This window comes from Anastrepha ludens, chromosome 5 (genome assembly GCF_028408465.1).
Source record: "Anastrepha ludens isolate Willacy chromosome 5, idAnaLude1.1, whole genome shotgun sequence".
NCBI lineage: Eukaryota > Metazoa > Arthropoda > Insecta > Diptera > Tephritidae > Anastrepha > Anastrepha ludens.
The window spans coordinates 62,419,486-62,444,576 of NC_071501.1; the positions used below are offsets into that span (position 1 = coordinate 62,419,486).

The following is a 25,091-nucleotide window of genomic DNA, read 5'->3' on the forward strand; positions in this document are numbered from 1 at the left end:
ATGGAGTTCGTTGCACCTGTATCCAGAGTAAGCACCCTTAGAGCTGGTTCGTTTAAATTTAACGTCTGATGTGCATCGGGAGCGTCATTATCGGTTTCAGCGCTTCACTTTCTTCCTCCTGGGTTGGTCTTAGCTTGAGTGCATGATACACTGCAATTGTGTGTCATATGTGCCGTCTTACCGCACTTGTAACACTTTAAATACGAGGTTCTGTATAAACTGAGGAAAGGAATCCCTTATTACTTTCCTCATGGTTTCCTCTACTATCATATTATCGGGCAAGACGGACGTGTTTTCGAATCGCTCTGTGAAAAAGATAGTTAAAGTAGTGATATCAAAATCAAATATTATACATTCACATTGATACTAAATTGACATTGATACTAATTGACGGTGGCGCATAAAATTGTTGTGATTTTTTAATTGCTCACGTTAAACTGAGTTATTGAAGTCGGTTGAAATTAAGTAGCAATTAACGGCAGCTTTCATTTCACCACTAAATAAACAGTGAAATACAGTGAAATTAAAAATAACAGTGCGGGGAAAAAACAACAAAATCGGCGCAAAGAATAACAAACGTCAGCTTCCTACCGAAGCTAACGACAGGCACCCGATTGTCCCCTGTTATCGAGAACAGTGTTCACCGCTCCGACAACTGGTGGTACATCTAACAGTGGCCTGTGCTTTCTTCATTTGCCCAGACTCCGTTTAACTTGAGCCTGTACGCCGCCTTCATCGCTTTCTTTCGAATTTGAAGATCTAGAGATTGCAAGTTCAGAATTGCATTAAGGTCATCACCAGCACACTCTTCTTTGTAGCCTGTTTAGGGGTTTTACTTTGGAATTAACCATTGTAGCCTTCCACCATACTACAGAGGCGTTTGTAATAATGGGTCTAATCAGGGTGATGTACAAACGGTGTACTATCACCCTAAGACCGGTGATAGCCCATGTCTTGCCAAAGGTTCTCTTATACTGCCAGAATACTTTTAGTGCTCGAAAGACCTTCTGCTCGACGTGCTTCTTCCAGGTAAGTTTACTATCTAGGATTACTCCTAAGTATTTAACCTGAGAAGACAGTTGCAGTGTTACCCCTTTCAATGTGGGTAGTAACAGGCCTTCCATATTGCGTTTCCTAGTGAAAAACACTAAGGCACTTTTTGTAGGATTCATCGAATGACCATGCAATTCGCACCAATACTCAATCTTATTTAGAGCTACCTGCATTTTATTGCATATAGCTTCAAGTGATCGTCCTGAGATTAGTACGCAAACATCGTCTGCGTAGGCTTGGATGTGTCTAATTTCTTGCAGATCATTAAGAAGAGAGTCCACCACGAAGCACCAAAGTAGATGAGAGAGTACACCGCTTTGTGGGCAACCCTTCTTAACCTCAACCTTGACTCCTTCATCGCTTTCTCTATCCATATATCTATAACTTCTGATAGAGTCAAAGGTAGCTCCTTCACTGTCCGCAAACACACCAAGAGTGTACTCTCTTGTTTCCGGCCCTTTTTCGATTATGCTAACGCACTCGTGCGGAGCCGCTTCGCAAGATTTCCCACATTGATAAGCACGCTGTCTAACGTTGAGAGGGTTTCGACTTAGAACCCTCGTCCTAATGTGCTTCTCCACCATACGTTCCAGACCCTTAAGCATAAACGATGTCAGGCTTATAGGTCTGCTACTTTTTGGTAAGGCGTGGTTGTCTTTCCCTGGCTTTGGGACAAATACAACTTTCACCAAACGCCACGATTGTGAAACATAAGCGTGCGCAAGACATGCCGTAAAGATCCTTTTCGGAGCCTTCATTAGTTGTTCTCCGCCCCGCTTGAACATAATTGGGTAAATGTCATCGGGTCCTGAGGACATAAAGTTTTGGAATGACGAGAAGGTGAACCTTATCGTTTCCTCTTTAACTATCCTGGATGAAATAAACCAATCACGTCTGTGGTAATTATATTGACATGATCAGATTGATCGATGGGGCTTTGACCAACAAAATTCTTGGGGCCAGGGAAATGTGTTGAAAAGAGAACATCGTACACTTCTGATTTTGAGTCCGTATAAGTACCATGCGGTTTGAGCAGTGAGTCCAGCCTAGCCGTCTGGTCTTTTTGGAAGGCTTTGCTCTTCCGTTCCTCCAGTTCACTGCAGAAGGTTCTGTAAGAGTCGAATTTAGATGATCTAATTTTCTTTTTATATTCCTTGCTCTGCTTGTGGTAGGCAGTCCAATCTTCTTCCAACTGATTTTTAAGAGCCCTGTTTAAAAGTTTCCTGGAAGTTTTCCGGAGTTTCAAGAGTTCGGCGTTCCGTCAATGGACTGTCTTACGCTCTCTTCTCCTACGTTCCGGGCACACCTTATTGTAACACTCGATTAAAGTTCGCCCAAATGAGTTTATGGCTTCTTCAATCGCAGTTATTGTTCGGAGTTCGGGAACATCAGGGATTTTCTCTTTAGTGAGATACTCATATCGTGTCCAATCCACTCTTCGAGGATTTCGGCCTGCTGGGGTCGAGGTTGTCTCGGCCGCAAGTCTGAACTCTATATAATGATATTCCGTCAGGGAATCTTTATCGAGTACTTTCCAAACAGTGATATGATCTGATATTTTATCGTTAGATAATGTCATATCAATCCCTTCCTGCATACAGCTGGTCACAAAAGTCGGGCTGGTGCGAACGTTCTGTATAACCAAGCGAGATGACAGAATGAAGTCCATGAGTTTACGCCCCCTGATGTTACATTTTGTGCTACCCCAGAGTGTGTTCTGTGAATTTGCGTCACATCCCACAATTATACCTAATCCCATGGATTTAGCATATCTTACAACTTCCATTAACCCCCTCGTAGGGGGAGGGAGAATGGAGTCGCAAGAAAAATAGGCCCAGACGACGATTGTCTCTACCACTTTCCCCTCTAATCGATACTTTATTTTGACTGCAACTAAGTCTTGACAGCAGAATTGTCTTAACAAAATTAACTAGGGACCAATTGAAATATATATTTTCAAATAATAGGTTAACATTATAATTTCCTTTTATTTAATATCCTGTCAATATTAGCCAGTAAATTAAATCAAATATAATATATTTAATTTCAATTGAATTACATGCATTCAAATCTTAATTCAATATATACATTTATTTATATCTATATACATAACATATAACTTGTGCAAATCTTCTTCCATAAATGGAGTGATAGTGACAGTTATATGCCGCCTGATAGTTTTTATAATAACCTTTTTAGGGGTGACCTCTATTAGTGTCACAAGTGCGTTTCGAGCCCAGACCATAGTAGTTAGGCATTATCCCAGCGGCGGCGGCTGCTATTGATGCTTTTGTAAAAAAAATATATATACATATACACATAGTAGAAAAAGTCTGCGTTCACCTATGCAAATATTCTTTGCATTAGAAAAAGTTCAAAACAATAAATATTTCAGACATTTTTTTTAATGAGTTTTATTTAGTTCACTTAAACGTAACTATCACACATATTTCGCTACCAATAACAAAATCAAATTTAAAATGAGATCACATAAAATTAAAAAGGCCATTCAAACTAAACGGAAAAAGTTTGCGTTCACTTCAATAATAATAAAATAAAAGGCTTAAGATCATAGGAATGTTTTAAAATTAATAGCTAGTTGGATATCCACGCCTATTTATGACTTCTAGAAGGCGTCTTTTCATTGATCCAACTAGTTTGGCTGTTATTTCTGGACTTATGGCTTCCCATTCCTCTTTAAGCGCGTTCTTAAGCATTTCCTTGCTAGTTATTATACGCTCTCGTTTTTTTTTTCTAGAACGTCCCATAAGTGCCCAATGGGGTTAAGGTCAGGTGATTGTGGGGGTGTGCGAAGTTGTTTTGGAACATTATACAACAACCACAACCTAACAATCTCTGCTGTGTGTTTCGGGTCGTTGTCCTGTTGGAAAACAAATCTTTCACCGAGTCCCAGTTTGATTGCACTTTCTTTCAAATTCGTTTTTAAAATATCGAGATAATCATGTATGTTCATTATCGACTCAATAAACTGTATATTTCCATCGCCCGAACTAGCCATACACCCCCATATCATGGCACCTCCTCTCCCATGCTTTACCGTAGGTACCAGATTTTGCTTTCCAAGTGCCGTTCCGTTTTTCCTCCAAATAATTTTACGACCTTTTATCCCGAAAATGCAAAACTTGCTCTCATCTGAAAAAATCACACTATTCCAACACTCTGGTGGCTTGCTTACGTATTCCTTGGCGAAAGCCATCCGCTTAAGTCGATTTACTCGCGATATGAAGGATTTTTTTCGGGCCACTCTGCCGTGAAATCCGATTCTTTTTAGAATTTTTCTTACTGTATCTGGATGTACTTTCTTTTGGTATTTTACTTCTATGTCTTTTGAAATTTGGCTTGCTGTTAGTCGTGGATTAGACTTCACAAGAATATTTATGTTGCGTTCTTCTCTTTCCGTCAGTTTTTTTGGACGCCCAGAACGAGGCTTAGACTCCAAATAATTCGTTTGCTTGAAGTTGTTTATCACTCTTTGGACCGAGGAGTATTGCCTCCCAACAATTTTCGCGATTTCCCGATAGCTCTTACTATTTTGCCACAAACTTACAATGATTTTCCTTTCACCAATATCTATTTCTTTTCGCCTTTGGTCCACAGTAGCAAAAAATGTATTTCTAATATCAATTTTTCCCTCTTTAGATTTGTTCTTAACCGCGTCAACTACATGAATGATTTAAAATTAAATTTATCGTAATTGCCATGCAAATAATCGTCACTATTCGAAATGAACGCACACTTTTTCTGCTCAGCCTATTTAAGAAACTGTACTACAATCCCGTTATCTGAACACGACGCAGCTCAAACTCCAAAAAATTTTGTTCATACCCTCTACGAATAATTTTCTTTGAAATAAGTGAAAAGAAATAACTGAGAGTTTTAAGATAAACACGTTAAATTATTTTAATACTTTATAACAGTGGGTGAACGCAGACTTTTTCTACCATGTGTATGTATTATATATCTGTGTTCACACAGGCGCGACAAAATCTCAGAAAGCTCATCAAATTTTCTTCAAAATTTCAAACCTTTTCGCTAAATTTTTTAGTACTTTAAAATTACGAAATTCGGGTTGATTTTTTATATTTTTTTGTTAGGGGTGTTATGCATTTTCTTCCATATAATGAATGAATGACATTTGTTTTATGTTATATGGAGAAAATGTGCGACCGCTAGCGAGCCCCCTAAATACATTTTTGCACGTTGAAATTTTACGACATACTACAATATGACCCTTTCATATGACACCCTTGTGAACTCCCCAAGTATATCATATACAAGAAATTCAACCTTCAAAAAAATCACTAGTGCTCATTTCCATATGACTAGAAAACTACGAATATGAACAAAGAACTAAAATCGTGAATAATATGGATAAAATTTAAAGTTAATACAAATGTGCATGCTCCAAATGTACATTATGTGCACATACACGCTTGCGTGTTTATAGACGCCCATTAGACTAATGTGTTCACACAACAAGCATTTTTGTGAACTCATAAATTTACATACAACCATATGTAAAATTAAAAATGTTGCAAATCCTTGCCGGTTAGCGATCGCTAAATCTCAAAGACCAGCAATAACGAAAAACAACAATACTGACGAATAACTAAATCTAAGAAAATTACGCGCACTCATCAGAATTTCCACGAATGATGACGCTATTGAATAAATTTGTGAATGAATGAGATTTTTTCACGAGTTGGGACGCAAGCGATTGTTGGGGAATCTCCAACATCCACAAATTTACGCTGTATGTATGTTTTTGGTGTTGCTATATACATGTGTATGCCTAAATTGAAATCGTTTTGGATTTGCTCATGACTCATACGTTTACGAGATTCATTCACTCACTCAAATTCTCTTCGTATAGAAATAGTTCACATAACTGCGCTCAGAGTCGCATTTAAATTTTACAACCCAGAACAAACAAATACAAACGTCGCACATTCTCTTTCGCACTACTATATTTAATTTAATACTGCTGAACTTTGTGTGACGTGAAAGGTATGCAGATGATATGAGCTCTTTAAGTAACTATAACCAAAGAAATATTTCATTCATAAAAAGCTTTGTTAGTGCTGTTCATTTGAACGTGAAATCTATTAATACCATGCGAGAAAAAAATGTAAGCGTAATCTCAACAAGATAAATGAATTGTACATATTCCGCAAAACTGAATATTAATGCATGTATAAGTTTATCCTACAGATAAGTTTGAGCCTTCGTACTTACAAGTCGTAAAAGGAATTTTTCAATTTTCCATTTTTTTACAGCGTTATATAAAAAAAATAAAAATAAAAAATTACAAGTTTCAGCGGATTTTTTCCCAACGCATCTAAAATAATATCTTTTAATTCCACCTCTTTTTCTGTGGGTACTCAGCATGCATAGTTCTCTCTAAAAATAGTAGTTGTCAATCAAGTCTTTACTCCTCTTATAGTGCTGAAAGATGGTTCCACTGTGGTCTCAGTGCATGGTATTGTAAGCAAAATTTCAAGATTCCGTTTTCTTATAGGCACAAACCAGATCTATATTTTCGAGACCAATAAGAAAAATGTTTAATTAAGAAAATTTGTTTAATATGCATTCGAGGCGTGTTCAAAAAATATGGTGAATTTTCAAATTTCGCGTGTTACGTACATTTGACTTTCGAGTATTATTTTTTTTATGTGGGTACACTCGACTCGAAAATATGTTTACGGTTTTAGTAATGTAGTATGTTTGCTGCTATCTGCTATCGAGTAAAATGGATCAAAGAGGTTGCATTAAATTTTGTTTAAAAAATGGAATTAAGTGCTCAAAAACACTTGAAATGTTGACAGTGGTATACGGTGAGAGTACTCTGAGTCAAAAAAATGTTAGTGGTACAAGCTCTTCACAGAAGGTCGAGAAGATGTGAATGACGACGCCCGCTCTGGATGCCCCTGCACATCAACAACTGATGGAAATGTTGAGAAAGTGTAGAAAATTGTTATGGAGAATCGTGGAATAACATTAGAGAAGTTGCTGAGGAATTCGAAAATCGAATGTATGTAGCCCGTGAAATTTTAATAGTTTTTGAACACACCGCGTACATATAGTACGCATTTATTAATGTTTTTTATTTCCCTGTTTATACGTTCATTTATTTTCTCTATTTTAATAACGCCATCTACAAACATTTAGAGCTATAATCTAACTGGAACACTAATTTTTTTTGAATATTTGAACATACCCTACTTATGCACCTATAATATACAAAAAAATATTTGCCATGATATGTGCGAGAGTGTAAACAAATATGACTAACACGTTTGCCGCTCAAGCTAGTACGTACTCCCACTCTCGCGGCACATGTTCTGCTTATCTTCAATCCCAAAGTGAATTCCCTCAGTTTCATTCATATTTTTTCATTTCGTGCATAAAATCATCTCTTAGTGCTCTTATGTACTATGTATTCGTATAAGAGTTGAAAGCAAAAATCTCATGCCATTTCTTGCGAGCGGCAAAGCTTTCGGACTTCATGTAGAAGATATTTTGAATTGGCGATCGTCGTTCATAATCATTTGTTGCTTGGACTTATTTGAAGTGGGAAATACGTTTACTGTTTAAGCACCCGGTGTATGCTTACGGAACTTGAAATTAAAAAAAGTGGAAAATCGTTGTTTATTCAATTAATTTTAGTGGTAACCATTGAAAATTTGTTTATAGTGCCTTTAATATGTATGTTACTGGATTGTGTAAATGCTATATTAAAAAAATGGAAGCAAGCAAAACACGGATTATGGTGGCAAAGCTATGAATCACACTGCAGCAGTAAACTTCTTGACAACATTTCTTGGAAAGCCTAGCTTATACACACATACATATGTGAATCATATCATTTCGGAATTATTCATTTAATCCGTTTCAAAGGGAGCGTATTTTCAATATTGATCCGGAACAGTGTTAAACCGGATTTATTAATGATTATTTGAAAGTAGTTGAAGCTGTGACGAACTATTTATAACATCGTAATTATCGGTAATTGAGATTAAGGATAACTGTGGAAAAGTGTACGAGTATATTATTAACAACATGTTAAAGAAAAATTTTGGTGTTCTGATAGTGGTGTTGTCTGATTTACATAAATGTGAATTGATAAAATAAATATTCCTACTGTATAAATATATAATTTCAGAGATAAGGACAAAAAAAGAGATTTAAAAATTAAGTTTTGGTCCACATATATGTATGTGTACACATATGTTATATATTATGGAGAGTTAATGCAAATAATGAAATTAGTGCTTACATACGAGTACAATTATGAAGAAATACACCTAGTATCGACCACACAAGGACGCATTGCACAAAGGAAAAATTTATTAGTGATTTGAATGGCTCTTATGTTGAGTTACTCTCTCATAGAGCATCCTTATGGGAACAGTGAATTAAAATTTGTAAAACCTTTTATATTATTCGAATATTTCCAAAGCCGCAACCAAAATATCCAAATGCATGAATATGACCGGACAGAGGAAAGTGACGAAAAAACACAAAAGGTGCAAGCCCGCGTGGAAGAAACGAAAAGTTGTGACCCATCGGTGAGCAATTTAGTAGTATCTGCAGTGGTGCATAGTTCGCACTCATGCACAAAAAACCGACGTTCTAGTACCACTAGCACCAGTAATACTGATAGTGACACAAGTACAAGTACAACAGATAGCACAAGTGATAGTGACAGTAATAACAGTCTTGGTAGTTCTAACCGTATTGAGAGTGATGCAATTCATTGCAGACGTCTTCATGGTGACCAAAATGTCTCACACAGTGACCATTTTCCTAATATGACTAACGAGCCCCGATCTATACCCACTGAATCAAATTCGCCATGCGCATTACCAAATCATGTCGGCGGCCAAGATAAAGAATCGCTAACTAGCGTAAACCAAGTTGGAGGAGATGGTGGAAGAGAGAGTATAACCATAGAAGTAAATGAAGCTTGTAACGATCCTTTCAAATCGCCAGTGGTTGAAGTGCCCCTAGACCCCCATGCTTGGAATGTTGACCACATCACAAGCTGGGTCAAATGGTTAACTAAGCAATTCAACATTGATCCCGAGCCGGACATTGCACGTTTTCCAACCATTGGTTCTGAGTTATGTGAGCTAAGTAGAGCAGATTTCTGGGTTTGTGCAGGATCGCGCCAAGGAGGCATAGTCCTAGCAAAACATTTTGCCTTAACACTGTATAATGCAACTGGACGTGAGACAAGTCCGATGCTAAACGAAGATGAGCCAAGTGAGTATACCTATACATATATACATATAATAACTAATTACCCTAACTAATTGCCCAAATACACATAACTAGTGAAGGGTGATATGTAACACATGGGCTGAAAAGTCCCGGGCCTAACAAAGAAAACTAGTTGTATTCATCAACGCAATTTCAATCAAGAACAACGCAATAATTCCAGCACCACTCTAATATTTCAATACCACTTTTGTAGAACAGATAAATCCTTGCCACAGAATAGGCCTCCGTTTCAGCGATAACTTCTTCATTCGAGTGAAATTTCTTACCAGCAAGCATTTTTTTAGGTCTGCGAACATCCAGTAGTCGCTAGGAGCCAAATCTGATGAATACGGTGGATGTGGGAGCTATTCGAAGTTCAATTCATGTATTTTTGCCATTGTTTTGAGTGAGCAAACGTGCCACAGTGAGCAAACGTGGTACCCACTTTGAACAGAGCTTTCTCATAGTCAAATGCTCATGCAATATGAAGCCAACACGTTCTTTTGATATCTTTACGATGTCAGCTAATTCACGCAACTTCACTTTTCGATCAGTCCAAATGATTTTGTGTCTTTTTTGATGTTTTTTAGTGTTACCGCCTTTTTGGACGTCCCCTGCGTTTGTGCATCATCGGTGTCTTTACGACCACGTTTGAAGTCAGCAAACCATCGTTTTATGGTTGTTTATGATAGAGCGGAGTCCCCATAACACTTTTCAAGCCATTTGTATTCTCTACATATGAAGGCTTTGTAAATTAGTAAACATACTGGAATAAATATCGATATAAATATATATATATATATATATATATATATAATTGGCGCGTACATCCGTTTTGTGTGTTTGGCCGAGCTCCTCCTCCTATTTGTGGTGTGCGTCTTGATGTTGTTTCACAAATGGAGGCACCTACAGTTTTAAGCCGACTCCGAATGGCAGATATTTTTTATGAGGAGCTTTTTCATGGCAGAAATACACTCGGAGGTTCGCCATTGTCTGCCGAGGGCGACCGCTATTAGAAACAACTTTTTCTTCATTTTGGTGTTTCACCGAGAGTCGAAGCAACGTTCTCTCTGTGAATTGCGAATGGTAATCATGCACCAACCCATTCGGATACGGCGCCCGCAGTCCTTTTTACAGAAACAAATCGTAATTGCATGAATATACCTATTTTAACAAAATTATTTTTCGTAAGATTTTTATACACAAAGTTGCGTGCCTTTTACTACGATAAATCGACAATTGATGCAGAATACTTAAATTGAAATCAGGGACTGTAATTACTAGCAAAAGAATATTAGCCAACATTTAATTATTATTCCATTTTTATTTTTTAAGCATATTGTCTGGTGTCCCCTTTTTTGATGAAAAGTAATTATTATTTCTTGATTTTTTATTACATAAATAATGATTTCGTTTTAATTTTATTGGGTTTGATCAATAGTAATGATATGATTCGATTTATATTATTTTGCTCAAGAGCAATTCCATTTCCATCTGATTTTGTTTTCTTTCACAACATAACCTATCATAGAATATATGAACTGCTAAATAGAAATTTTATGGGGTACGTACCTGGCTTTGATAATGAATCATATGAAAAACTACTCAACAAGAGGAAACATTCCGAGACGAATGCACCTTAATACCAAAATGCACTTACTAAATTTTCCCTTGTTTCGATCGAGTTTTTTTTAATATTTCATGTAATACTTCCTAGTTTAATTAGTAATAGTTATTTAATTGTTTGGTTGAGTTTATATAATATATTGTCATATTTTCATATTCTCCTTAATTCTAGTTTTACCAAAATGTCAAAGCTTTTGAGTGCCGAAAACATTTAAAATTATTTTCATTGTTTGCTAAATGGCTTATCGTTGATCTAAGCGAAGAAGTCAGCTCTAACTCTACTATGTAAAGTATACTTTAAATTAAAGTATGCTCTAACTTATTTAAAGCCGACTTTAACCTAACTATGATTTCGGGCCTATGAATTTATCAACAATGCTTTGCAGATGTTAGATATTTTTGTCTGCTAGTCGAGAATGTTCTGCAATTTGCTTCCGAGTAAATAACATTAAAATTTTCTAGCAATTGCATTGAAATTCACTTGGAAGTGAATCATAGAACCTGCCTGAATATCCTGAATATTCTCATTAAGAGAGTTTCAAATATCAGTAACCAAAACTACTTAGAGTTTCCCACCCTTTAAAGGCTTTGGGCATCAGATGCAGAAACGAAGTCAAGTTAAAACTCCGTTTAATTTAATTGGTGATGATAGTGATAATTGATATTACTGATTGCTAATTACCAAATTGTCCACTGCCATCTGTGCATATTCAATTAAGAGCGGGATAAATATTTTTAAGTCATAAACATGCCGCTAACAATTCTTTGATACAAAAATTTATTTTTTGTAAGAACGAAATTAACCCTAAGGTTGACGTCCTATGCTCCAAATCGGAGTTAAAGGATCGCATATACATATATCATCATCATCATCATCAGGTAGCGATTACAGCTCAGGCTGAGTTTTAGCTTCATCCACAATCCTCTTCCAATCTGCACGGTTCATAGCAACAGATCTCCAGCTCCTAACTCATAGCTTTTTCAGGTCGGCTTTGGCTTGGTCAAGCCAGGTTAACCTTGGACGTCCGCGCGCTTGAGTCATTAGACAATTTGTTGATAAAAAAGATTTTTGGGTGCGGCTGTCTTCCATGCGCACAGTGTGCCCTAACCATCGAAGCCTTTGGGACTTAATGTATCTCACGACGTCTTATCCCTGGCATAAGTTTAGCAACTCATCGTTGTAGCGTATTCGGTACGTTCCATCGTTGCAGCGTATGGGGCCAAACACCCTTCGGAGTACTTTTCGTTCGAAAACTCTTAAGCTACTTTCGTCTTTGTTTGTCAATGTCCAGAACTCGCAGCCGTAGGGCAGCACCGGAAGTATTATTGACTGGTAGAGGCGCAGTTTACATTCACGTGTGAGCAGTTTGGACTTCAGCAATTTTGTGTGGGCGTAATATGCTTTGTTTGCTGTCATTATTCTGTCATGTATTGTGTCGTAACTACTTTGTAATTTTTTAATTAACACTTCCAAATATTTGAAGTGTTGAACACCTTCAAAGGTTAATGCCCCAATTTGGATGTTTTCAGGACTTCGACTTTCTTCGCTGCGGGAGACCTTCAGATATTTAGTTTTGACTTCATTTATTCTAAGGCCTTCTGATTTTGCACGAAATTCAATATTACAGAAGGTATATACTAGTATATATTCTCAGAAAGCTTATTAAATCGAAAAAAATTGCAGGAGTTGCATGCTGTTATATATGCATTTGCTTTAATGTATATAAGTATCTACGAAAACCTATGTAGAATCTCTTACATAGATATTTATAAGTATTTATATCATCATATATATAGATTTTGTAGTTTTGCTTATTAAAAACTTCTTCAACAGTGAAAATTTTCTCATCTGTGAAAAGAATATTTTCATGGTCGTTGACTGCGTGCACTGCAATGTGATTTTTAGCTCCCCACTCCATTATTAACAAGATAAGTTTACCACGAAACTGGGTATTCCGGAAACGGAAAATATAAATAACGTAACTTTTTTCTGGAAAATTTTTCCAGCCGCATGCATTGTAAAATTTGTCACAGAATTTATGGCAAGGCTAAGTATACGAGTATATCAATACGGTATCACTGTCACTTGAATTGAAGTTTGAGTAAAGTCAGTCTTGCACTGGACAGATAAATAGATAGATAGTTTATTATTATTATTTTTACATCAAAAATATACAAAAGAAACACCATAATATATTCCTTAAGCAAACAGACTTAAAAGAACAATCGTGATAAGGGAGAAAAATAAATTTATTTTTCTTATCGGCGTATTATTAGAAGTGATTGAAAGGCACCGCGGTTGTTCATAATACATGTGTATGTACGTTTACCAAAGGTAAATCTAGCAAATGGTAAAATAAAGGACTTGTATATTGACCGCGGCCGCGTGAATTCGGAATTCAGAGAGAACATAGGTTTGAATCTCGGAACAACATTTGTGAAACACCATCAAACGCATACCCACAAATAAGAGGAGCAGCTCGGTCAAACACCCAAAAGAGTGTATGCGCCAATTATATAGGTATATATACACGCTACATTTGAATTGCAATTACTCACGCAATTTTATTCGTTGTTTTGGTGGTTCTGTTGCAGCGTGAAGCTGCCAAATTGAGACTCTCTTTACCACGAAAATACTGACAATCGACATACATACATACTTATTCATACCTAGAAGTCAACTAAATGCCTTTTCTTCCCTTCCATAATCATATTTAAAATAGGTACAGTTTGGCAGCTGAGTTATGCCATGCCATGAAAAAGCCCCTCACAAAAATCATTAGCCGTTCGGAGTCGGCTTAAAACTGTAGTTCACTCCATTTGTGGACAAACATCAAGACGCACACTACAAATAGGAGGAGGAGCTCGGTCAAATACCCAAAAAGGGCGTAAGCGCTTATAAATTATATTTAAAATTAAATGAAAATTAAAATTATATTTTTTTGGGAAAAAGGAAAACCATTATTTTCTCGGTAGATGGCTGTAGTAATCGATATTCCGTAAAGTATCGATCAAATAATTTAAAGTTTATGCTCGTTGTCAAGGTGACATTTCACAATAAAAGTTTGTTCCATTCAGTTGTGAGTTACAAGGTGTAATCGAAGTCAACAAAAAGAAAACTCGGTCATTTTACAGTTTTTCTTTGATAAAGGCGAAAATGCAAGACAGGCCGCTGAAAATGGGAATAGTGCTTGAGGTGCCGATACTGTAACAGCTAATTGCCGTTTGATACTAAACGAGGTTTCAGACAGGGTAACTCGCGGTCTCGGTGTGACTTATTTAAATCGAGCGAGCCGCAGAACTGAATCGCTCAGGTACAGTTTTTATAAGTGCGTACATCGATCTTATCAACCACGCTGTTAGTTCTACCTTCTACAAACTGGATAAAGAGGCAAAGCAAATGGGTCTGGTGGTGATCGAGGACAAAACGAATTAACTCCCGTCTCTCTCTCATTATGCCCGGCCTAACATATGGTGCAGAAGTTTGAACGATGACAGTATCCGATAAAGCATCTCTTGGAGTGTTTGAGAGAAAGATTCTGCGGAACATTTTTGGACCTTGGCAAGTTGTCAACGGCGACTGTCGTAGGCGATGGAACAATAAGCTGTATGAGCTTTTCCGCAACATATACATATTGTAGCGAATGAAGATCCAGCGGTTTCGTTGGCTCCGAATGGATACAAACGCTCCTATTCTGAAAGCAAAGAACAACTTTTCCAATAAATTTTGATTTTGTATTTTGGAACCCTCCATTTCTTGCTTGTCCTCTTTATAGCGGCATCAATTCACTGGTAAAATTATGATAACTTTCAAGAAATATCTGACTAAGTTTGTTTGCTGTACGTTATATAATAATTAATTGTATGTACATACATATGTATTTAAATTAGGATATTTGTTTTTGCAAAAAAGTGTACAATATAAGCAGGAAGTCGGGTTGTGTTCATTGGGCGTGAGTATCAACGCACATATGTATGTGTATATTTGTACAGAAACTCGTAAATCTTTGTCGATAACACAAGCTGAGCGAAATAAGTTTCCGTTATCATCATTGAAATCAATTTACTATCATTGAAAATGACCACTGTGGGATCTTGATCTCTCTAAAGTAGTTTAGTTAGAATAAATAAAATACACTTTCAATTTATTCACTCTTTGTGTCTCCAATTGTGGCCAAAAGCCACTTTTCGATACTTTAGCAGGCGCATTTATTTAATCCTTTTTGTACTCCCTATAACTTGAGCCACCATAATAATAGCCACACTTATTAAGATCACAATCTCTGTGCGGTAAATTACTTTGTGTTTGTGTTTATGTAGCACTGCTTGCACCATTGCTTGGAATTCTTTCCTTTTCTTTTTAGTTCATTGCTGGTGTTGGAGTCTGCCCCTTAGGTTTCATTTCTGTTTCTTAATAAACGCATTTAACTGATAACACGCGAATATGTGCGTGACTTGGAAAATTCATATGAATGTGAATACTTGCTCAAACACATGGTTGATGCACCCCTAAAGTGTGTAGAACACTTGTCGGGTGTTTGACTTCCGAATGAGCAGGCAAATCTGCCACTGACAAGAGTAATACCTTCTGCATTCGGTTTGTACGAGTTTAGTAGTTTATTTATACATACATACATATGTATGTAGTTGTAAAACAACAAATCCAAATAGTGCGGTGTTATTTAAAAAAATTACCATCATTCGTATTGCGCGAGTGCATTAGTTTCGTAGAAGTAAATAAGATGGGATCGAAGCAAATGGAGATTATACTGTGGTAAAATTTTTCGCCATTGAGTTTTCAAAACCACTAAATTTTAAATATCTAGTACTTAAATTCTTTATAATAATATTAAATGCAGTTAACGGTGATTGTTGGCTTAACTTCTCACCTGGCTTAGTGATAAAATAACAGGATCCTGAAAATTGCAGATGTGAGTATTTAAGTTCTTAAGCGAAAGTGATGCCCTTCTGACGTAATGCTTTTTTTGGGGGTGGTACTTTTAATAAACGATGTAAATATGATAATTTCTCACAGGATGTGGCATCTAATAAAATCAAAGTAATCCTCTGCGTTTCGCTGAAGCGTCGTGGCTACATCAATGCCTACATGTTGCACAGTATTGCAAGACGTACAAAACGTGGAGTTTAATATATTATATTAAATAATTGTTTATTATTAAATATTCAACTTTTTTATTTACTAAATTGGAATCCAAGCTAGTGTGTACAAACATTTTTAAATAAAGGGCTTCTTCGATAAATGATATTCTATTGATATACCTTAATAATACAAATTAATGCTATATTTAAAATTACATTTACAAATTAACAAATTAATGTATGTATGTATACGCATAAAATATGGACGCGTCTTTCATTCTTTCTGAACGTGACTACCGTTCTATTGATTCGACCCTGATTCATGCACTAGGCATAGACTTCAAATTATAGAAACAGTTTTTTTTTCATTATATATATGTATAATTGGCTCTTAAATATACCCTTTTTTGGGTGTTTGACCGAGCTCCTCCTCCTATTCGTGGCGTGTGTCTTGATGTTGTTCAACAAATGGAGGGACCTATAGTTTTAATCCGACTCCGAACGGCAGATATTTTTTATGAGTAGCTTTTTCATGGCAAAAATATACTCGGAGGTTTGCCATTGCCTGCCAAGGAGAGACCGCTATTAGAAAAAACGTTTTCTTTATTTTGGTGTTTCATGTACGGAGGTTCGAACCTAAGTAACAGCACCCAGTTATTCTGAAATTGGAAAGGTTTTTTTTCATTTCTTTAGTAAATGTCAAGTGTTTGTGTTGTTTTCAACATTTCTTGAAAGGCCCCCTTTCGAGTTACTGGCACAACAATTTTCGTGGAGAGTTATTCAAAGAAAAAATGCTCCGCAAAATTGCTTTCAGTAGTCTTATGATGATAAACCTAGTTAAATTTGTAAAAAAAATGTTTCGTTTAAAGTGCAGCGTTATAAATTGGAGAGAAAAATTTCGACTAAGGGGCATGAATACTGATGTGAGCGTAACAAAACCACAGTGTCCTCTACTTGGTCAGAATTAAGCTGTCATTTGAGTGTCCTGACACACAGCAGCAAGTACGATAAGAAAATATTCATTTCCGTGCTTTCTGTTTCGTGCGACAAAGCCCCATTGCGCGTGTAAAATATGTAAAGCCATCGCAACTTTGTTATTGACATTTAAGTACTCGTACAGTAAATAAACCGTGGGCATATTTTTTTGTACACTAGGAGCCATAAATCTAGGTCACTTCTATTTTTAAACATTTATTCATTGAAATCTTAAAAGCGTAAGATAAGTTGATAAATTGTGACTAAGGAGAACTGGGCGATTATTGTTATTATTATTATTTTTTAATATGAGCGTAGACTTTTCAAGTTCGTTGTTCTTATTAGTTTGGGGAAAAAGAAATCCATTATTTTTGCGTAAAATTCAAAGCTTTATTTAAGATATTTCGGATTGTCTGATTTGGGTCAAATATGCACAGGTTTTTTGAAATAATTAGTTGCCATTTTAAAGGTAGGTTCATACTGCCTCTCTCATAGATGTCCTTATTGGCAAAAAACTCTAGAAATCGATTTTCACAATCTTCTCTTGAAACAATTTTTTTATCACTTAGGAATTTTCGCAATGACAGAAAAAGGTGGTAATCGCTTGGTGCCAGGTCCGGACTGTATGGTGGTTGTATTAAGACTTCCCAACCAGGCTCCCAGAGTTTTTGGCCAATCACTACAGACGTGTGTGGCCTTGCGTTATACTGATAAAACACAAAACCTCTTCCTTTGGCTAATTCTGACCGTTTCTGGTCAATCGCTAGCTTCAAATGGTCCAGATGTTGACAGAATAGATCTGAATTTACTGTTTGGCCATACGGAAGCAGTTCATAATAAATGTTTCCTTTCAAGTCCTACCAAAATAAACAGTAGAACCTTCCTGGCCATTAGTCCTGGTTTGGGCACCGTTTGCTGCTTTATCACGCTTTGACCACGATCATTTTCGCACAATAACGTCGCATGTGACACTTTTTTAATTGTGAATATCTGGTGGATTGTGGACTTTCCAGGTCTAAAGCCACACTGATAAGGTCCAATCAGGTGGTTAATGGTGGGCTTCAGCCTTTCACATAATACGCTCGCTAGAACCTTATAGGTGATATTTAGAAGACTAACCCCGCGATAATTAACACATATTGTAGGATCACCATTCTTGTATATAAGAATGAATAAAGAATCAAAACGAATGGGTTTGATGGTGAATGAGGACAAAACGAATTACCTCCTGTCATGAAACAACCAGTTGACAGCACTCGCATATCGTGGGTCACTGCTCCTCATAAAAAAAATATCTGCCGTTCGGAGTCGGCTTGAAACTGTAGGTCCCCTCATTTTTGGAACAACAACCCAAAAAGGGTGTATGCGCCAATTATATACTTGCATATATACATATAATTCATGCGATTAAAGTAGACTGGTGTTCGATTTCTACTTTAATTAGCTTTAATGACCTTACCACTTTATGATTTTCCAAATCGAATTTTTGAAAATTGTAAAGAATGGTGGTTATACTAGTACTGGATTGACTATAAAGACAAACGAGTCACGACGCTCGTGGAGGAAAAAGGAAAGGAAATCATTAGAAGATGTGGAAAACAAATATTTTTTGGTGCTCTAAAAGTGTTTTTCTCGCTACCATTTGCGTTTCAATATTCTTATCTCCGTTTTCTTTACAATCGTAATACGAGTTATTCATTTAAAAAAATGTCTTCACTTAAAATTTAGCCTTAATTAATGTATTTTCAAGCTCTTTAACTATCTTATTTTTCTTTGGTTCCCATATCTAAAGAATCCAAAATTCATCAGTTGGCATCAGGATAAATGAATTCGGATTTTCATCAGTCATTGAGTTCCCTAATGTGTTTTTTATGTTTTGAATTTCGAAAAAACCGTTGACAGTTGATCCTTGTATATTAGGAATACATTCAATAGGAATTTTACCACTCCCTTTCTATCTCAGGAGGAATGGAATAAGGGATTCTCACTAAAAAACTTCGACACTACAGTCTATACAGATGGATCTAAAATGGATTGTGGTGTTGGAGCAGGTATATATTCCCATAGACTTAAATTGAAAAATCTATACGCCTTCCTAATGCCTGCAGTGTCTTCCAGGCGGAAGTCTTGGCAATTGGGGCAGCTTGTAGGTTGCTAATCGCAGATTTTTCTTTTAAGGGCAATGTTGCTATTTTTGCGGATAGCCAACCTGCAATCCAAGCACTGGAACCACGGAATCAATGGTTACCAGGTACAAATAGTCATTTTTGTTGGGTTTTGGATCATATCCCTAACCACAATTGGTAAGAAATAGAAAAACATATGAAATATTTAAAAGCAGTCCGTGTGTAGGTGTTTATCAGGGTACTAATTCAACTTGGGAGTAAATGCCAAAACTATTACTTCATATTGTCAAGAAAACAGCTACACATTTTCGCAATCTTTAAATATTTAAGGAGCGCAGACATTCGGTAAATCCACGGATATAAGATGCATTTGTATATTAAGTATATACTTTTAAGTCTGCAAAACTATGGGATAGGGCCCTTTAATTTTTCACCACATATACATATAAACCATATGTGCATGTATGTATATGACTTTATTTTTGGCGTTTTACGAAGAGAAAGCGTGTTAGAATTGCACAGTTAATTAATTTGTTTTTTATTCCAAACAGGATTATGGGAAGAGATTGCCGATAATCATTTCAGTATTGCGGGGTAAATTTGAAAAGTGGGCGCACGTGCCCTTGGTCAATGTTGCTAATGTAAATACTCCGTACGCTATTCAACATTTATGAGCATGAATGTACATGTGTATGTGGGCGTATTGCAGCTTCCTGTGCTTAGTTTAAGCTACCATGGCGACCACCAACTGTGGAGGTGAAAAATGACAAAGTGATAAACTTGCAATAAAATGGAGCAATAAACGGGTGAGGTAGGGTGTTAAATATAAGCAGTTTGTAGCCACAAAAAGAAGGCGGTACTTTGATATCGTGTTTGTGTGCTTGGTAGTGCCTTTTGGGTTCCTGAATTGTGCATATAGAAGTCTACAGTCAGTCGATGTCGCGAGCTTAAGTAAAACAGTTGTGGGCAATAAGAGTATTATTTATTTGAAGTCTTCCATGAAAAGCCACAGCTATAAAAATAAAAATTAAAAATTAAAATAAGTGTAAAGCAAAAATTGGAACTCAATTTTTCCTACGTTTACAAAATTCCCAACAAGAAGTGTGAAATTATCATAAATGGGTTAAATTGAAATATGAGTAATATGAGAGCCTTATGAATAATAAATAAGGTAATTAAACGATTAAAACCTTGGAATTATAAAACACAATATAGCAGAATGAGTGTAAGTGTCGATGTGGGCGTAATGTGGCGCTTTGGTGTAAGAATGCAGACACCGTCGGCACATATACATCATCAGCATTTCCATCACCATCCGGTACCTGGGCGTTCCGTAATCTACAATGGTGCATTCGGTGAGAAATAAATTTGCACACTAGTTACACTAATAAATAAAGATGTGAAATATTTTTATTTTAGTGATAAACTCAATTAAACCCGTTTTATTGAATGTGGCATGCGATATATTATTGACTTCTCGGAATAAATTTTTAATTTAATCTTTAAGAACGCCCGCCTCAGTATTGTAAAATATTCGAAAGAGCGTAATCTGTTGTCATCAATCTAAAAACCATATTTAATTAAGTTTTAAATCTGAGTTGAAAATATGTGCAATAATTAATTAATTACAGAAGTTGTTTCTTAAAACAGTACTTCGCTCAGCTCTTCCTTCAAAAATTGTTATTTATCAATATTGAAATATTTGCATACACATTTTGGTTTTCATGCTTACTTTTCTCGATGTTGTCACGAAGAATTGCCTATTCGATTCTACATATTCCTTGTGGATTGGCATATCTTTTGTTCATATATGTAGCTTCTGTCTTCACTATGCGATAAGAAATGTAGTAAAATTTGAAAACCTTCTTAGTCGCTTAGGAATAACAGTCGCGTATGCGGACGATATCGCAATAGTGGCAACATTGAAAGTCGTGCAAAAGCAGAAGGCAAAACTAAATATCTGAAGATCTCGAGCAGCGAAGAGAGACGAGGTCCTGAAAACATCGAAATCGGAACATTTACCTTTGACAACGTTCAACACTTCAAATATTTGGGAAATAAATGTTTGGGAAATAAGTTAAACGTATGAATTGTAAAGTACAGCAAGGGCTGAGATGAACATAAATTACACAGGCCTGCGAAATTTAACTTTTTTCAGTTTCTAGAATGGCTGTACTTGTTTCTTGTAGTTTTTTATGCACTGAAAGCGAATCTGACCTTCAAAATGCTCCATCACGTCAGGATTTTTGGTAAATGAAGCCTAAAAGGTCAAAAAATGGCCATTTTAGCCATTTTTGATAATTTTTTTTGGGATAGAAAATTATTTTTTTCAATTTTCGACAAAAAGGTCGCATAGTACAACTCTTTAGCTTTAAAACCCATTTTTTAAAATTATTGTACGATTTTTTAAAAAAAAGTTATGACATTTTGAAATTAACAGTTTCAGTTACGAAAATAGACGTTATACCCAACGTATACGTTGGTATATGTATGAAATGTTATACTAGTTGCAACGAAAATACTAATAATAAATAAAGAAACTTTGTCCGCCAATATAAATACGCCACACAGAAAATAAAACTTGCTGAATGTGTTATTTAGGCGAGCTTGAAAACGTAGCACACTTCCTGGCGCGCTGCCCAATATTAAGAGAATATAGAAAATTCTATTTCGGAAAATTTAAATTAAATGATTCACAAGTGATTGAGATTCTTGATTGGGAAAACGATCATTAGGGCGAGCTTTTTTGCTTTATTAAATATGCCTTTAGATACAGAGATTACTTAATAAAAGAGCTTAACTGGTTTCAAAAGCCGAAAACCGGATAATTGTTTTCCACGAAAAATAAATCGACAGACGGCTCATGCCATTCTCGTTGAATTATTGTAAATATTTTTTTCTTAATACTAGAATAAGTAATTATCAAAATTTTATATATTCTACTTTTATTTGCGATAAATACTACTACTACTTTAAATACACAATGGAAAATGAATACGTACTAAATCTCGAATTTGTGTTCAGTGATATATCTTTCGTATAGTTGACGAAAATTTAACCATCTGTGAGTTATTATGATTATTTTACATAACTCTTGACCATCGGCAACTTAAAAAGTACCTATATAAGGTTAAGCTCAGAGCGGCTTACGAAAGCGGATTATTAGTATTAGAAGATGGATGCAGCAGTAGGCCGATATGAGTTTCTACGAAATCGCCCTGTAAATCAATCAAGTGCTCATACGCACCCAAGTGTAAAAAGGCGCTTAATACGAATATAATCGTACACCACAACGGAACCCACATTCGAAAATTAGTGGGAGTCGACTTGCCGGCCATTGAAAGTAACTCGGTATAAATATGGTTACCATCCATAGCTTTTCTTATTGCTATTTTCTGATTGGAATGTCAAACTGTCCTAGATCTTTGGTTTTGCCTTATTTCTTCTTTTGCATTCTCATTGAGATTTGGACAATAAAACTACCAAATCGCAGAAACAAAATATATGTAAAAGTTGTTAGGCTTTAGCGAAGGCACCTCCTATGAATTTGCTTTGGGTAAGGTATATCTGAGATTGTTTTTATGAGGATTTTTCTGCAGCTTAGCAAACCGTCCACTGCCCTTGTGTTCTAAAAGGTTCTTATACATATAGTATGTCGCTATCCATGCAAGAGAATATGTTCCGCTAAATACAATACTGCCCTCAGACCATGTACAGGGTTGCCCATATTCGACGGACCCATCTGGCAACCCTTTATCTTTTGACAGAGACATCAGATCGCTTAATGACATACCGCGTTGGAAGCGTCAGTCCAAGCAGATTTTTACCATTTAACAGTACACGCCACGCGAGTGCTCCCAAATTGTTGAAATTTACATTCAACAAAAGAAGTCAATTGTGAAAACTCAACGTGCCTATAAAAAATTAAATAATGTGAAAAGTGCGCCTTCTAAGAACACCATTAAACGTTTGTACGAAAGGTTTTCGACTGGTGATGCTCTTTCTAATCCAAAGAGGCCAAATCAAAACCGACCAAGGCGATCAGATGAGAATATTGCTCTTGTACGGGCCAGTGTTGAGACGTCGCCAAGGACATCCGAAAATCGCCGTTCTCAGAAGTTGGGCATTGCTCGAACCACTTTACAACGAATTATCCGCATTGATTTGCATTTATTCCCGTATAAGATTCAATTGACGCAAAGATTGTTGCCTGCGGACAAGCCTCGTCGATTGGAATGGGCCCAAAGAGTCATCGAAATCCGTCGGGTCGGGCGAATATGGGCAAACCAGTACTTTGACTGGTTTGCTGACAAAAACTGATATTGTGTAGGTGATATATTATACTTAATTGATCTCTGAGCAATAGATTACTAGACATGGTGAAAAGTTTTTAGAAGTGTAGCCAAGATCAGACCGTTAACCAGATCTTATGTTTACAAAAAACCGAGATTGTGTGGTGATATACGAGAAAAATCAACATAGTCACCCCACATGTTATTTTGTTGCCATCTGACTGAACAGCGTAAGAATTCGAGTGAAATGACCGGGCACAATTCCGCTGCTGAATCCCCTATTATTGGATCAGAGGGTGTCAGATTTATATGGAGCATGAGTATTATTTTATTGTTGGGAATAAATTTAGCTATGATGACGTACTCACCTTAGTGAGTTGGAACGCATCGATCATCGTTTATTAATCCCTGATTAAGATTTCTTATTAATAGGTATAAGAGGAGCTCGGCCGAATAGCCAGAAAGGGTGTACGCGCCAATTATAGATATATATATATATATATATATATTTATGTGCGGGGTGGTAAATCCAATTGACGTTGGCCGTAGCAGAATGTGCTTATGCGTTAATACCATTTGGTAAACATTTTTCTAATCGTGGGGAAATTTTTTTCATCAGGAAACACAATGTTAGGAAATTCGCCACGTTTGTGCAAGCGCAAAAACTCCTTTGCTCTTTCGCAACGATTGTTTTTTTTTGCTGGGGTGAAAGATCGTGCGCTTTTTGGAACTTGTAAGCCTTGATCTTGAGGTCATTTTTCAATATGCGTCGAATGCTGTCTTGCGATATTTTCAGTTCTTTAGCCATTTTTCTTCCACTTCGTCGTGGATTTCGTTCAAGTCGAGCATTCACTTTCCGAACCATTTCTGGCGTTGTTGCGGGTTTTTTTGGTACACCTCCATAGCGTTTTGCAATGCTTCCAGTATCATTGTAACGTTTTATAGTGCGATACACAAACATTTTATTCACTTTGAGGTGACTGAGCTCACGAACAATGGCTGGTTGTGATTTTCCAGCCAAATGTAACGCAATCACACTATTACGTTTTAATTCCATCACAGAAAAAAAAAAAAATTCAACAAAACTGAGACGCAAATGCTAAACAATATATTGAACTGTCATAAGAACAATTTTGGCGTTGATGTCATGAGCTGTTTTACAGATACAAGCAGTGTGAAGTTGGTAACACTTCATATGGTTCACTCTGTAAATTCACCATATTCGCCAAAGATAATAACTTACCACTAAGAAGTCCCCACTTACGTAAGCCTCGTAACCTCCCGTGGCTGGTTTCAAAATCGTCATTTATAGATCAGTTATCGCTCCTGCCCAAATCCAGCACTCCTAACGCAGTCAACAACGCTATGTTCCGCGAAACAATGGCTCGATTCAAACAAGATAACTGGAGGTTTATTTTCACTGACGGCTCCAAACCAGTATACACTATTTTCGCTGTCGTAAGCTAGAAAAACTAACCAATTCTTCTGCTTCATCTTTACAGCGGAAGCTACTGCAATATTGCACGCTGTCCAACACGCTACCAAAAATACAGGAAAATATATAATTTGTACGCCATCAATTATTGCAATAACACCAATTAACATCATCAACTGCATTAGAGACAATCTCTTCTAC

The 25,091-nt window shown here is 36.4% G+C and overlaps 1 protein-coding gene across 2 annotated transcripts in view; it reads left to right on the forward strand.

The window, feature by feature from the left end:
- Positions 1 to 7,570: 7,570 nt before the first annotated feature.
- LOC128863571 (DNA-binding protein D-ETS-6-like) overlaps positions 7,571 to 25,091 on the forward strand; it is a 33,501-nt gene continuing 15,980 nt past the window's right edge. The window contains exons 1-2 of one of the 2 annotated variants that reach the window (XM_054102795.1): positions 7,571 to 8,079; positions 8,237 to 9,339. In XM_054102795.1, the coding sequence (XP_053958770.1) occupies positions 8,436 to 9,339 (904 nt within the window). In that variant the 5' untranslated portion in view covers positions 7,571 to 8,079; positions 8,237 to 8,435. Of the gene's footprint in view, positions 9,340 to 25,091 lie in introns of both variants that reach the window. The other variant, XM_054102794.1, reaches the window with a different exon arrangement.